Genomic DNA, 13,913 nt, shown 5'->3' on the forward strand with positions numbered 1-13,913 from the left:
GGATGCCAATGAGGAGTACTTCATACACCAAATACACTGTGCTTTCCAAACCTCATGGACCTTCTCTTTTGCAAAGTAATCCCAAACACACCTACCTAACCGCTGTTCTGACCTTGTTTAGGGCGAAATGTGCACTACTGGAAAAATGACCTTTCGTCCACTCTCTTAGTACCAGTCACATTTTGACCCGGTACTAATGTTAGGATTAGTACCGGGTCCAAATTTGGGACCCCTGGGGCCTTTTAGTACTGGGTCGTAACATCAGTTATCCTTTAGTACTGGGTGGTGTTAGACTCGGTACTAAAGACCCTCCACGGGTTACTTCAAAAGGAAAGCATATCCACCTCCATTACATGCATTGCGTAGGTGGGATGGCAAGGAAGGTTCGTGCAAGGCTTGAGGTCATGGGTTTGAATCCCACGGAATCGCGCACGATGCGAGGCTTTGTTTTTTTGAACCTTTAGTACCGACCGTCGACGTAGCAATACCAGTTGTACAATTGTAGTAAAAGGAGGTTTGAGCGGAATCCGCAGTAGTGACGGTAAGGCATGGCATGCATAACCGTCGATAAACCATTAGCCAGGAATCAGGATTACACACTGGCCGTCTAAAGTCTGAACAACATATCGATCGGCTAACAAGAAACGGAGTCGAGAGGCAAGCTTCTGGATTGGGCGAGTAAAGAAGATGCGGCCTATGTTATCCGGCGTGGACGAGCAGGAGTCACCAAAACTTCGACTGAAATTTTACGAATTCCAAAAAATTTCGATCACGACCAAAATTACTATCTGCCTGAAATTAGGTGTTTCCGTTGAGCCGAAAGAAATCGTAAAACAAGAGGGTTTGCAGGTGCTCTCAGCCATTACGATGCTACGTTTTTATTTGGATTGAAATCTTACAAATGTCCGAATAATCATCCAAATTAAATTAGCTAATAAATAGTACATTCCGCAACCGTGGTACATATGACAAGGCTTGGCACAAAGGGAAGTTTAGAAGCTATTTGGTTGCTGGTCACACACTTAACCTTAGGCGAGACATGTGTGATCAGGGAAGTAGGAACGGCGGCGATCGATCAGGTTATTTGTTCAGGGTCAATCCAGTGGTAGCTATCGAGGCATCATCCGACGAACAGCAACGGGTACCTGCTAACCATACTATTCAAGAAGATTATCCAACTTGCTGATTAAGACCTGTGTGTCGTCGGTGTGTGCAGCAGGCTCGATTTCTGATTTCTCACGAGCACCTCATCACCTACCTACCCTCGTGACCACTTCTCCGCCCTTGCTTTTCGTTCACCGCTGGCATCGCTGTCAAAACGCCGGGACTATCCCGATTTCCCAGTCAACTGAAGGCACCCAAAGGCCAACACTGGCCGCCCGTTTGAACGCGGCGTCCCTCCAATCACAAGCGCTGCCGGTTCAACACCTACCACATCTCATATTCTCTCCGACCGGTGGCATATCCTCGCCCGGCCCTATATATTGGTTGACCCAGTGCCACAACGTAGTTAGCTCATCGATCGAGTAAGAAAGATCATACTTTTTAAGAAAGGAATTGTCTCGTGCATTAGCAGCTTTCTACGAGACAATTCTTTTCTCCAAAAATGAAGATCACCGTGAAGTCGTCAAAGGCCGTCAAGCCCGCCAACGGGGCCGCCGCCGCCGCCCCGGACGTCGTGCCGCTCTCGGTGTTCGACAAGGTGAACTTCGACACGTACGTCTCCGTCATCTACGTCTTCCGCCCACCGACGCCGCCTAACGCCGCGCTCGAGGCGGGCCTCGCCAGGGCGCTCGCCGAGTACCCCGAGTGGGCGGGGCGGCTCGGCGTGGACAGCCGCGGGAACCGGGCCATCCTCCTCAACGGCGAGGGCGCGCGGCTCGTGGAGGCCACGGCGGACGTCGCCCTCGACGCCGTCCTGCCGCTGAGCCCGGCGCCGGAGGTGAGGAGCCTGCACCCGAGCGAGGACGGCGCCGAGGAGGTCATGCTCGTCCAGCTCACGCGGTTCGCGTGCGGCGGGCTCGCCGTCGGGTTCACCGCGCACCACCTCGTCTCCGACGGCCGCGCCACCAGCAACTTCTTCGTCGCGTGGAGCCAGGCCACCCGCGGGGTCCCAGTCGACCCGGTGCCCGTCCACGACCGCGCCTCCTTCTTCAAGCCCCGCGACCCGCCGCGGGTCGAGTTCGACCACCGCGGCGTCGAGTTCAGGAAGCCGGAGCCGGCGGCACCGCCGCTGCACGCGGAGGCCGGTAACAACGTCGACGACGAGGTGTTGGTACACAAAGCCCACTTCAGTCGGGAGTTCATCGCTAGGCTCAAGTCCCAGGCGTCCCCGCCGGGCGGTCGGCCCTGCAGCACGCTGCGGTGCGTGGTGGCGCACCTGTGGCGGTGCATCACGGCGGCGCGGGGGCTCGACGCCGCCGGCGCGGCCACCACCAGCGTCTGCATCGCCGTCGACGGGCGCGCGCGGATGATCCAGCCGGTGCCGGACGGGTACACGGGCAACGTGGTGCTGTGGGCGCGCCCCACCGCGGCGGCGCGGGACCTGGTGGCGCGGCCGCTGCGGCACGCGGTGGAGCTCATCAACCGGGAGCTCGCCCGGGTCGACGGGAGCTACTTCGGGTCCTTCGTCGACTTCGCGGCGTCAGGGGCGGTGGAAGCGGAGGGGCTGGTGCCGGCGGCCGACGCGGCGGAGATGGTGCTGAGCCCCAACATCGAGGTCGACAGCTGGCTGCGGATCCCGTTCTATGACCTCGACTTCGGCGGCGGCCGGCCGTGCTTCTTCATGCCGAGCTACCTGCCGGTGGAGGGCCTCCTCATCCTCCTGCCCTCCTGCTACGGGGACGGCAGCGTCGACGCCTACGTCCCGCTCTTCAGCCGCCACATGGACGCCTTCAAGAGCTGCTGCTACTCCATCGACCTCCACTAGCTAGTTGTTGGCGATGCATCTCTGCATGCATGCATGCATGCATGCGCGCGTACTGGTACACGTGGAGTTGGATTAAGTTTGTATTATAGAGCAAACTTATTTTGTCCATACATGAGATAATTGTACCAGGAACCCCTACAAAAAGTTACTAGAGTTTCCAGTAATGGATGGCAATAGGGTAGCTCTGTTTCCAAATAAAAGACGCTTTGGTAAATACATAAACATGTTTACTACTCCAAAATGTAATATTTCTAATGGTGGACACATCATTGTTATGTTCTCAATCTACATTATCATTTATGCATAATGATTAATAAATTTTAAAAAAGTTTGATCAAACGTTGTTAAAATGCCTAACATATTATAATATGAAGAGGCTGTGAAGAAGATCAGCGAGAGAAGAGAACACAAGGAAACGGACGTTTACCACCACGATGGCACTGGCAACTAGGAAAAATCCTATCATTGCCACGCATGAAAACGGGAACAACCAGGGAGGGAGTGGAAAGGTCAGAGCAAATGGTTGGTCTTAAGGTTTTATTTTGTTCATTCTAATGGGAGGGCCAATGCCCGTTCGGCAATTGTACTTTTTAGTGCTAGGTGGTGAGCAACTCCAAGAGGCTGCTAATCTTACCCCCAATATCTTCTTTTAGGAAAAAGAGAGAAAAAATGAACTCCAACAATCCACCTAAACCTTCCTCAATTTTTTAGCAACGCTAAAAAACAGCCTGCCACCGCGTATATTTTAGCGTTGGCGTTCCTCCCCCAATCCTGATTCCCGCACGCCCGCGCGTCCCTTCCAATGGACCCAATACGATGACGTGGCCTGTGTTTGAAATATTGGGGGCTATTTATTAGCGATCTGCTGTGGACTGATATATTTTTGGGGGAAATTTTTTTTGGAAGAACCCCCAATACATAGTTTTGGGAAGAATTTTTTAGTATTCTCTTGGAGTTGCTCCCGGTACTAAAAGATCTTCGAAGATCCTCAATTTTGGATCCGGTACTAATGTATATTTCTAGTAGTGCTGGCATCGCCTTTTGTAAGTACACGTGACGTGTGTGTGGATTACTATTTCGTTTTGAAGTCGTGTGTCGGGCTACTTTCAGGCTTGTCAGTCTTTGGATTGGGGACGTAGGAGCGGAAGGGACTTGAGAGATCTTGAGCGCTCTTCTCTCCTTTGGGTAGTGTATTGAGACTCGGCACACATCCGTCAGGTTGCATGCCGCTTAGATTCTTTCTCCCCTCTGAATTCTTATATGATAAAGCAACATTACACTTGGGTATTCTTTTAATCCCCTATTGTATTTTTCTTTCACTCAACACCTTGCTTCAGACTCTAACTCTAGTAAGATTTGCCGTCTGATCTTCAGCTAGATAAGACTTCTCCGGTCGGTTCAGTAACAAATCTGGGGATCTTGAGGTGTTAGAGTTAGGGTTGGGGTTAGGGTTGAACATTTGAGATTAGGTATGGTTTAGAGAGAAAACATTGGCAAAGATGGATCCACAAAAGGAGGTGTGCTTGAGGTTCGTTTGGATGTACCCACACGCTAGCCATGCCAATCTCCGCGAGACAAAATCATTGGTGTTTGTTTTGCCCGCCCGCAGCTCGCAAACATGAAGGTGCGGAAAATAACGGGAGGACAGGCATTGGGTGTTGGCACTCCAACTATATGCATCTATCAAATAGACGCAACGTTATGAGTCAATGACCAAAATATTGGTGGGATTGTCGTTGTCCTCGATCCAAACACCCTCTTAGTACTTACATAGTGGAGGATGGTTGGTGGGGTATAGCGTAGTGACAAATATAAAATAGCTGCTAGCTACGGAAGATCGTAGGTGGTAGGTCAGGGTGAGGAGAGCGTGCTTTGGTTGCTAGTTTGGTTTTGAGGATATGTGTGGAGGAAGAGTGAAAATTTAGATGTGAAAACGGGATAAAATCGCGTGAAAATTGAGGTGGTGCTTGCCTGTGTACTCGATCGTAACCCCATCCTTGCATTCCTATCTTATATGTATTGTTCTTGTTTTATATATATCTTTTGCTTTTTTTACTATTACAATGTATAACAGATTAGTTTTGTTGACAAAATATTAAATCCTAGAATGCTACTCACCAAAGCGTACCATCGCAAACGCCAAACCAGAATAAAATTGACATGTATGATTACTTGACTAGTTATTGCGTGCAGATCGATACATAATGCGTGCGTGTCCTCTGCAATTACCAGCTCACTTTGCACCTATACTAGCCAAGTGATTTAACAATCCGACGTTGTCTTTTGGTCAACAGTTTCATTACATTGCCCTAAAAATTTACATTTGTGCTAAATATACACATACTTGTATTGTACTGACGAAATGTTTCAAAAGGTCGTCCCGTGCTCAGGGCTGAAGGCGCGAGAGGCTACCTAAATAGTGCCAGAAACATGAGTTCAAATGCTACGGCGGTCAACAACACATCAGTAGACCAGAGCAAGATCTATGTGAATTTTTGTTTTAAGTATGACTGTAAGGGCACCCCATGCTATTGCTGCGACAACAAGAAGTTGGAGCATTGTTTTTGGACCGAAGACCAATGCCTGACTGCCTGCCCGGCGTGCAACCCTGAGTGCCCGCCATGCATAGACAACATTTCATCGTACGACGACGATGTAACGTCGAATGATCGAATGTTACCACATGAAATAAAAGTATATTAGAGGTGCAGACTAATATTGTACTACTGGTGCACAATATGCATACTATACTGAAGGCATCAGTTTGTTTTTTTTCTTCAGCCGTTCGGATCGCTTGTTTTTGTGCTGTCGGCAGTGTCCTGCTCACAGTCACAGGTTCATGCTTTGTTGCTTGTTTGGAATATACGGGCCTGATTCATAACCATCTTCTTCCTCGCTGACTATTTTTATTGCCCTTTTATTTGAATTCAAACTCTGTTAATGTACATAGTGGTTGCTTGCATGCATTCGAGTGTCGAGCCACACGTGCATGCATGAAGGCATGCCGTATGTTGGAGCCCGCGTTTCCTTACGTGTTCTGATAATAACCTGAGTCAACGCCCGGTCGGTCTCTGTTTGCTTTTTTCTTTTGCGAACGACTTATTATTTATTTTCCTCTAAATATACACATCACTCCCATATCTCTGTGAAGATTTTATCTTTTTTCTCTTCCATATTGTTAGAATCAGGGTTGCTACTTTCGGCGAAATTTCGCTGAAATTTAACGAAATTCGGTAATTTTGGTGGCGACCGAATTTTTTTTCCAAAATTCACTATTACACTTACGCATACTCCCTTCGTCCTGTTCGTCCTGTAAAGAGTGTCCTTTTAGAAAATTTTAGACACAACAGTAGTCATGAGAAATGATCATGCTGCCCCTAATTACTCATATTAGTTATTATTTTGGCTGTCTTTTCGATTTTTCTAAGTCCAGAATAAATGCACATACATTGAAGCCAGGAAAATAACATCTTAGTCATTTGATTAGCCCTACACGCTTCTCCATACATTCCTTTTTATTGGTGTGGGTGTTGTTTTAATTAGATGGGTCTTAATATAAGCTACTAAAGGGACTCTCTTTGTAGGACAAATTTTAGAGTCTAAAAGGACATTCTTTACTGTGTTAGAGTGCGTAGTGGAATCCGACCCAGCTCGTTGTACCCACGAGCTCACAACAACAAGGCATTGGTTCTAACTCAACTCAAAAGGCTAATCTAATGGGTGAGGGCTGCCCCGCCTATATGTTGTTCTCCTCCATCATCCATTTTCGATGCGGACTGAACTCATATACCTCTTTTCCTCCCCCACTAAAGAAAAACACGAGAACCGCCTATGCATAAACACCTAAAGCGAAGTCGAGGACCGCCCACGCATAAAAACCAATTTTAATTTATCACCACCTCATATGCACGAAATGCTTCTAAATTCTCTTACTATTTAATCTTACGTAGCGGCCATTGCAGCTAGTATATCGCTGGATTAGCAACGATCACATTCGTAGCTCCCTGTGTCCCGTGCGAACGCGCACGCCATTTCAAAATTTGAAGGTGCCGTGCCACCGCCCGCGCATCCCCATCGAACGTGGGCGCGACCGCGCGAGCGGTTGCCGCCGCAACCACTCCCACCTCTATTTCAGCGCGCGGCCTCCTTCTCCTTCATCCAGCCTCCACCATCTGTCGCATCTCTCGCCGCTGCACCGCCCTGTCCCGATCCGCCGCCGCGGCGCGCGCACTCGCCTGCGTCCAGCCCAGTGCGCGTTCACTCAACGGCACGTGACCTGCGCGCGACGAGGAGCGACGATGAGCACCTGCAGCACCGCCACGAGCGCCCTCCGCGGTTACGAGAGCCGGCGCCGGCGCCGGCGCGCCCCTCCTGCAACCTGCGACGCCGCCGACGTCGAAGCCGTCGTCCACGGCCTCCTTGAGAGGCGGCTGGTGGACTTGGAGCGGGACTGGGACGCCTACAAGACCGGCCAATCGGGCGCCGCCCTGCGCCGCCACCACCGCCGCAGTCGCTCGGCAACCGCCACGCCCTCCTCCGCCGTCACCACCGTCGCGGCGCCGGACGCCCTCCTCCTCCCTCTGTACCGCTGCTCCTCGCCCAGGACGCTCGTCTCGTCGCTGCAGCAGGCCGGCAGCGCCAACAGCGGCCGCGCCGCCAAGATCGTCTTAGGCGCCGATTCCCCTGCTGGATCCTACGAAGGAGGCATCTCCAGCGTCTGCTCCGTGGAAGCCGGGTACTCCGCGGCGGCGCCCTCGTCGTCGTGCTCGTGCCCCTGCCGCTGCCGGTGCGCCGTTTGCTGCTGCAGTTACTCGACCACAACCAGCTCCTCGTGCGTCGGCGCCTCCGCGCCCCCGTTTTCTTCAGCGGCCGGAGGCGCCGCCGGTGAACGTTCAAGGAAGAGCGATGAAGGGAGGACGGTCTCTGGCACAGGCAGGGCTGGATGGATCGCCGCCGTTGCTCTTGTCGTCATGGGGTTCGTAGCCATGGTCATGTTGGAGCTCCGCATGGACGAGGGCTGTGCAGAGTACCTAGTTCCCACATGATTAATTGTTACCTTACCATGCGCGTGGCGAACTTGTAGTGTCAAATAATCTGCTGGTGCTTGGATGGCTCTGATCGATTTCAGATTCCTGTATGTTGTGCTCGATCAACCCCGGATTTTCCTATGTGCTGATATATTAATATCTACCGTGGTAACAGAACGATCGCCGAACAGAGCAGCTGTAAGTGTAATTATGTCGACTGCTATTTGTGTTCTGCGAAATATCTAGAAACTGAGCACAACGCTGCTGATCGTCCCTCTCTTTCACATTTACTGTTGCGTGCGGCTTGGGCCGTGTTCTTGCAGTGGAGCCTGCATGCTTATGTAAAATATTTCACATTCCACGGACGCGGCATGGAAAACAATTGAAACTATACGAAATACTTTTTATGCTAAATAAACTAGTCCATCGTATTTGAAAATTATTTATAAATTAAAATCCTAGTTAATAATCAAAATTATTTACCTACTACTCTCTCATTTTTTTCAATACTTCATTTTTTTCAATACTTCACAATAATACGTGTACTTAACTTTGTCTGGTTGTGATTCATTTTTAGTTAGTAATACTCTATACACTCTTTCATCCATATTCACACTTTTTTCATTTTGCACCTCCATACATTATGTTTAGCATAAAAATTAATATTTTTATCACTTCCTCACATACATGTATAAATGGTCTATATGGTGACACTCATCATGTGTGTATACCTTAACTTAGTATTTCTATATTAACAATGACATAAATAGGTAATTTAAAATCATATATTAGTTTATTTTACTTTGGACATTTCTGTATGATGCACATAAAAATAATTAGATTAAGATTTAGATGTTTACTATAGATTATTTTTAATAACAACATATGTGGGTAACTTAGATACTATACAAATTCAGAATGACATATAAGTTATACGCATGAGTAAATTTGATGAAGGTAATGGGATTATTTTTATAATGGCAGAGTTCAGTAATTTAGATATAGATTTAGTGTTTATTTTAGGGCCCCTTTGGTGGGGCTTCGGCTCCTCCGAAAACGGCTCCGGCTCTAGCTCCTTTGGTGAAGTGGCTTCTGTGGTGGAGCTGAAGCCGTTTTAGGAAATCATTTGGCAAAACGGCTTCTCCTGTTTTTCATAAATGAATAAAAGGTGTCGAATGTCCAATGTACCCCTAGCTATTTCACTTGTTGTACAAATGAATTTGTACTTTTCTTCAATTTATATTTGTAATTTCATATGAAATAGAAAAGGATTAACATATATAATTATAAATTAAACTAATAGTTTCTCTCTTTTTTCTTTTTTTCCCTCCATTTTTCTCCCTTCTTTTTTTATTCTTTTCTCCCTTCTTTAGTGCTCCCCATCCTTTGACTCTTCCTTATCCTTTCTCCACGGCGGTGCACTCCAGCTCCAACCTCTTTTGCTTTGCGCCGCACCCCATCATCTCTGGCGCTGCTCGGGCGCTTGTGCTGCTACTCCGGCACTCCACAGTTGCTAGCTCGGGCTGCACGAGGCATCTGTTGCTGTCAAGCGAGGCTAGGCTGCAGAGCTAGGTGCTCGCGCCCACACCGAGCGGCACAGTCGTGCTGGCACCAGCTGGGGCAAGAATGGGGCGTGAAGCACCTAGACCAACCGCCGGTGGTCCTCTGGCCGGATGCACGCCGCCATGCTGCCAGTAAGAAAGAGGGGACGAGGGATGGAGAGGCACAGTGGCATTTCTGTTGTATAAGCTGTGAAACTTGTGGGGCAATTTTGTACTCATGCTTGTGGAGATGAGGAGGAGCCAGGCGGAGCTGCTATTTTCGGCTCTATCGCCTCAGTTCATTTGTGTGAACGGCTACTTCAGTGCTCCGCCCTCGAAGCCGTTTTAGATTTAGGCGTTTGGTATAGCTCCTACTAAAGCCGGTGGTGGAGCTGTTGAAAGAGCCCTACTAAAGGAGCCCTTAGAATATTTCATAATGATAGAGGTGAGTAACTTTTAAATAAATATAATAGATCAATGACTATGATTATTAGAGTTTCTAGGATTGATGTTTGATGTTTTTGATTTTTGTGAGAATGTCTAGGATTTTTTTTCTTAGCGTGTCTCGTAGAACAAATGTGGAGTCTCCAATGAAAAAAATTAGACCACAATGTTACAAAACTATTACCTTGAGCTACCTCTCATTTTTAAATATTCGAACACAATACTTATATAGAGATATACTTATTATCTTCGTCCCATTGTGATAGATTTTAGTTAGTAATTGCTCTATAACATTTCCATCCACATTTTAAATCTTTAAATTTTCACTTTGCATATAGTTACGTGCTTCAATTTGTTTAATTTGTTTAATGAATCCTAAGTTTGAGCTATAATTTTAGAAATCTATATTCTCGTCACTTCCTCTATATCTTTATAAATGATGACACACATCATGCGTATATACCTGAATTATTATGTCATATACTAATGGACGATTTAGCATATAGTGGTGTATATTTTTAATTAAGGTGATTTGGACTCAATTTAGGGTTACCTCATGTTATTTCTAATAATGTCTATGTGGGTAATATAGATGCAAATTTAGGGGTTACTTTAAATTATTTTTAAAGTATTAGTAGTGGGTAATTTAGTTGCAAATTTAGGGGCTATTTTAAATTATTTTTTTAATGGTATAAGTGTAATTTTGATGAAGATTAGGGAGTTACTTTAGTTTATTTTATATAATGGCGGATGTGGGTAATTTTGATATAGATTTAGGGTTACTTTAGCCTATTTTTATAATGGCATATTAACATAATAGATCTAATGGCTATGATGTTTTGAATCTACCAATTGATGGCCAGATGTTTTGCTTTTTTATTAGAATTTTTAGGATTTCTCTCTTTTTCTAGAGTGTCCACCTAGGATGTTAGGTGGCTTCAACCTCCGATTAGTAATAGTTACTAGTAATTTTTTATTGAACATGTCCGAAATTTGGAGCGAAACAAAAAAACACATATGGAATTGACACGCAGCCTGCTAATCTCCGGATATAGATGCTTGTCGCTGCGGTCGCGAGGATATGTCACGGTGACGCCGGAACCATCCACCTTCCAGAAAAGGAGCTACTTACGTGTAGGGGTTCTCGATCATGAGCCGTGCTTGACCGCCGACCGGAGTTGGTAGTGATGGTTTTCGGCGGGCGGCGGCGGCGGGCGGCGGGTGTGCAGCGCAGCAGCGGTGGCGGCGATTGCGGGCCGGTGAGCTGCGAGACGATGGGTGTACGTCGTCGCCACGCGGCACGTAGGTGCGCTATCAATGGAAAGGCGACCTTGGACAGTTCCTGGGCTGGGCTTGCATATCATCATGAACGCGTGTAATGCCACAGGGCAACCTGGGCGGCGCCGAACGGCCGGAGTTCTGCACCTTCACGACTCCACAGCAAGCTTGGAGGCGGCCGGCGTGGAAGAAAAGCTCCATATATTAGTCTGCCAGGATACCGTTCAACCTGGGACGAGAAATAATTTAAATCTTTTAGATTCTCTGCACTTACTTCCGTTCCAAATTATAATTTGCTTTACCCTTTTGTCCTAGGTGAAAGCACGAATAAATTTTTAGAAAAAAAAATATTTACATGATGCTCCCTCCATTCTTTTTTGATAATTGTATTTTTAATATCAGATTTTCACAAATGATAGTTCTGTTTGCTATCAATATGGGCGCGCAATAAATTTCATTGACAACAATAGGAGGATTCATGAGGCCATTCTCAATGAGGGTTTTTTTTTATTTTTGTTGATGAATGAAACCATACCTTCAATGCACAATTTCATAACACGATTCATATATAAGGCATGGACTTTATTTACGATGCACCCCATTGGCCAAATCAATTGAAATGAAACTTTGTAGCCCTCAATGACAGTTTCAACACATTTCATAGTCTTAGGATCTGTTTGGGACGGGGTGTTAAACTTTAACACCCTCAAATGAGGTGTTAAACTTTAACACATGTGGGGTGTTTGGATGGGTTGTTAAAGTTTAACACCTTAGCTGAAAAATGACTGCATTACCCCTCAATAATGCTCTTAAATGCTGTCTAATACCCCTGTGCACAGCTATCTGTTTGCTTTGGCGCCATGTGCACAGGTGTTTGCTTTGGCGCCAAGTGCTAGCGTGCTTGCGTTCTGTTGCTGCTAGTGCTTTGGCGCCAAGTGCTTTGGCCTGATTCTTTTTTTCTCATTCGGTCAAATCAAAGAACAGAAGGAGAAAAAATATTCAAATCAGACGAGAAGCGAAAACTGAACCACAAAGAAAAATGAAAGAGGTCCAAGAGTGGCTGCCGCTGCCAAGCAGTTAATCAAGGAGCTTAGGCTGCAATTGATAGTGACAGCAGAACAGAACCAAATCATTGTTGCAGAGCTGCAGTAACCCAAAGGCAGTGGCTAAAAACCGAGCGGCACAGGCAGAAGATAGTGACAGCCGATTGAACTAGATTGAATTAAATCAAGCGGAACCACAGCAGAGCACAGGGCTGCTCCTAGAAACAATGCACAGAATGATACATCCTTACATCCATGGTTTGCTTGAGATCCAGATAGGAGAGGGGTACATGAAAAAGAAGTTTTTGCATGCTTGGCTGGAAATCTGGTTATTCAATGTGCTGGCATTAGAAGCCATCAATTTTGCATAGCCCATCTGCAGAGTTAACCAAATTAGAATTCGTTTGATATCTTTGGTTAAACTGTTCACCCGACAGATGCTAATTTCTCAATCGGGCACTTGAAATCATGAACTACAAATATTTGATCCAACACCTTCAAGGATGGGAACTCACCACCGAGATCCCCAAATCTGCATGCAACCCCATCTGAAATCCCATCCGAAATCGAAGAAGCGAAAGCGAGGCACCCACCTGATGGATGGGCGGGAACATGGAGCAGGTGCAGACAGGGCACTCAAGCAGCTCGAGCACGCTAATCGCCGACGGCCCCCCAACCGCTCCTACCGTGCCCGCTGCGCCTGTCCCGACCCCTGCATTCACCTCGGGAAACGCGCGGCCGCCCCCGGCGGAGGGCAGGTGGGCGGGGTGGAGCGGGAGGCCGAGGGCGCTCGGAGACGGGCAGCGGGGTGCCTGGGCCTGCAGCGGCAACGAAGGGTGGGCGGCGCAACTTCGGCCCGCGCCTGGTGTCGACGGCCGGGGCGGGCCGCCAGCAAGATCGCGGCGCACCGTCCCTCCACCGGGCCGGCGGGAGGAGATGGCGGCGGGCGCGGAGGAAGCGATGCGGGAGGGAGGGTGGGGAACAGATGCGGGAGGGGAAGAGAGAGAAGGGGGGCAACCAGGGAATAAGTGGGAGGGGGACCACTTTTAACACCTTTAGCAAATTTTAACACCCCCTCCATGTATTTATGAAAAGAGATGTGTTAAAGTTTAACACTACCCTTTTAACACAAGTGTTTGGCAGCCATTTTGTTAAAAAGGTGTTAAATGGAGGGTCCTCCCAAATAGACCCTTAGAAACAGTGTATACTTAATTTCATCCCCATGAAACCAATCTCTTCTCCCTCCTCATTAATACATTGCCATATCATCGTTTTTGCTGATGTCTCACGTCATTTGTTGTGGATTGAACCTCCATTGAGAATAGCCTGAGGAGAAGTTTGTTCGCATTAATTAGATAATAAGTAGGGTTGTTTCTCAATGTCATTGTGTCAAGGTGATTATATGCCTACCAAAAGAGAACGGAGGGAGCAATACAAAATAATAGTCATGGTGAATTCAATTAAACTATATGGGTGTTGTAAATGTGCCTTTTTGTGTAAACTTTTGACTCAGGATCAAGTCAAAGTGAGTGAATTGTAATTTGGACCGTAATTGACTTGTTAAGCTTTGCTTTAAGAACTCATTTATATTAGGTGCTAATGATATCTTTATAAGCACTCATGTCTAATATAAGCACCTTGTATTTTACAT

At 47.3% G+C, this 13,913-nt stretch overlaps 1 protein-coding gene across 1 annotated transcript; it reads left to right on the top strand.

Annotated features, from left to right (window-relative positions):
- The first annotated feature begins 1,497 nt into the window (after positions 1 to 1,497).
- On the top strand, positions 1,498 to 3,213 carry LOC117863169 (agmatine coumaroyltransferase-2). The gene has a single exon (XM_034746777.2). It carries the CDS (start codon positions 1,607 to 1,609, stop codon positions 2,927 to 2,929), a length of 1,323 nt encoding a protein of 440 aa, XP_034602668.1. The 5' UTR covers positions 1,498 to 1,606; the 3' UTR covers positions 2,930 to 3,213.
- Positions 3,214 to 13,913: the final 10,700 nt, after the last annotated feature.

The sequence above is a fragment of the Setaria viridis genome, chromosome 7 (assembly GCF_005286985.2).
Source record: "Setaria viridis chromosome 7, Setaria_viridis_v4.0, whole genome shotgun sequence".
NCBI lineage: Eukaryota > Viridiplantae > Streptophyta > Magnoliopsida > Poales > Poaceae > Setaria > Setaria viridis.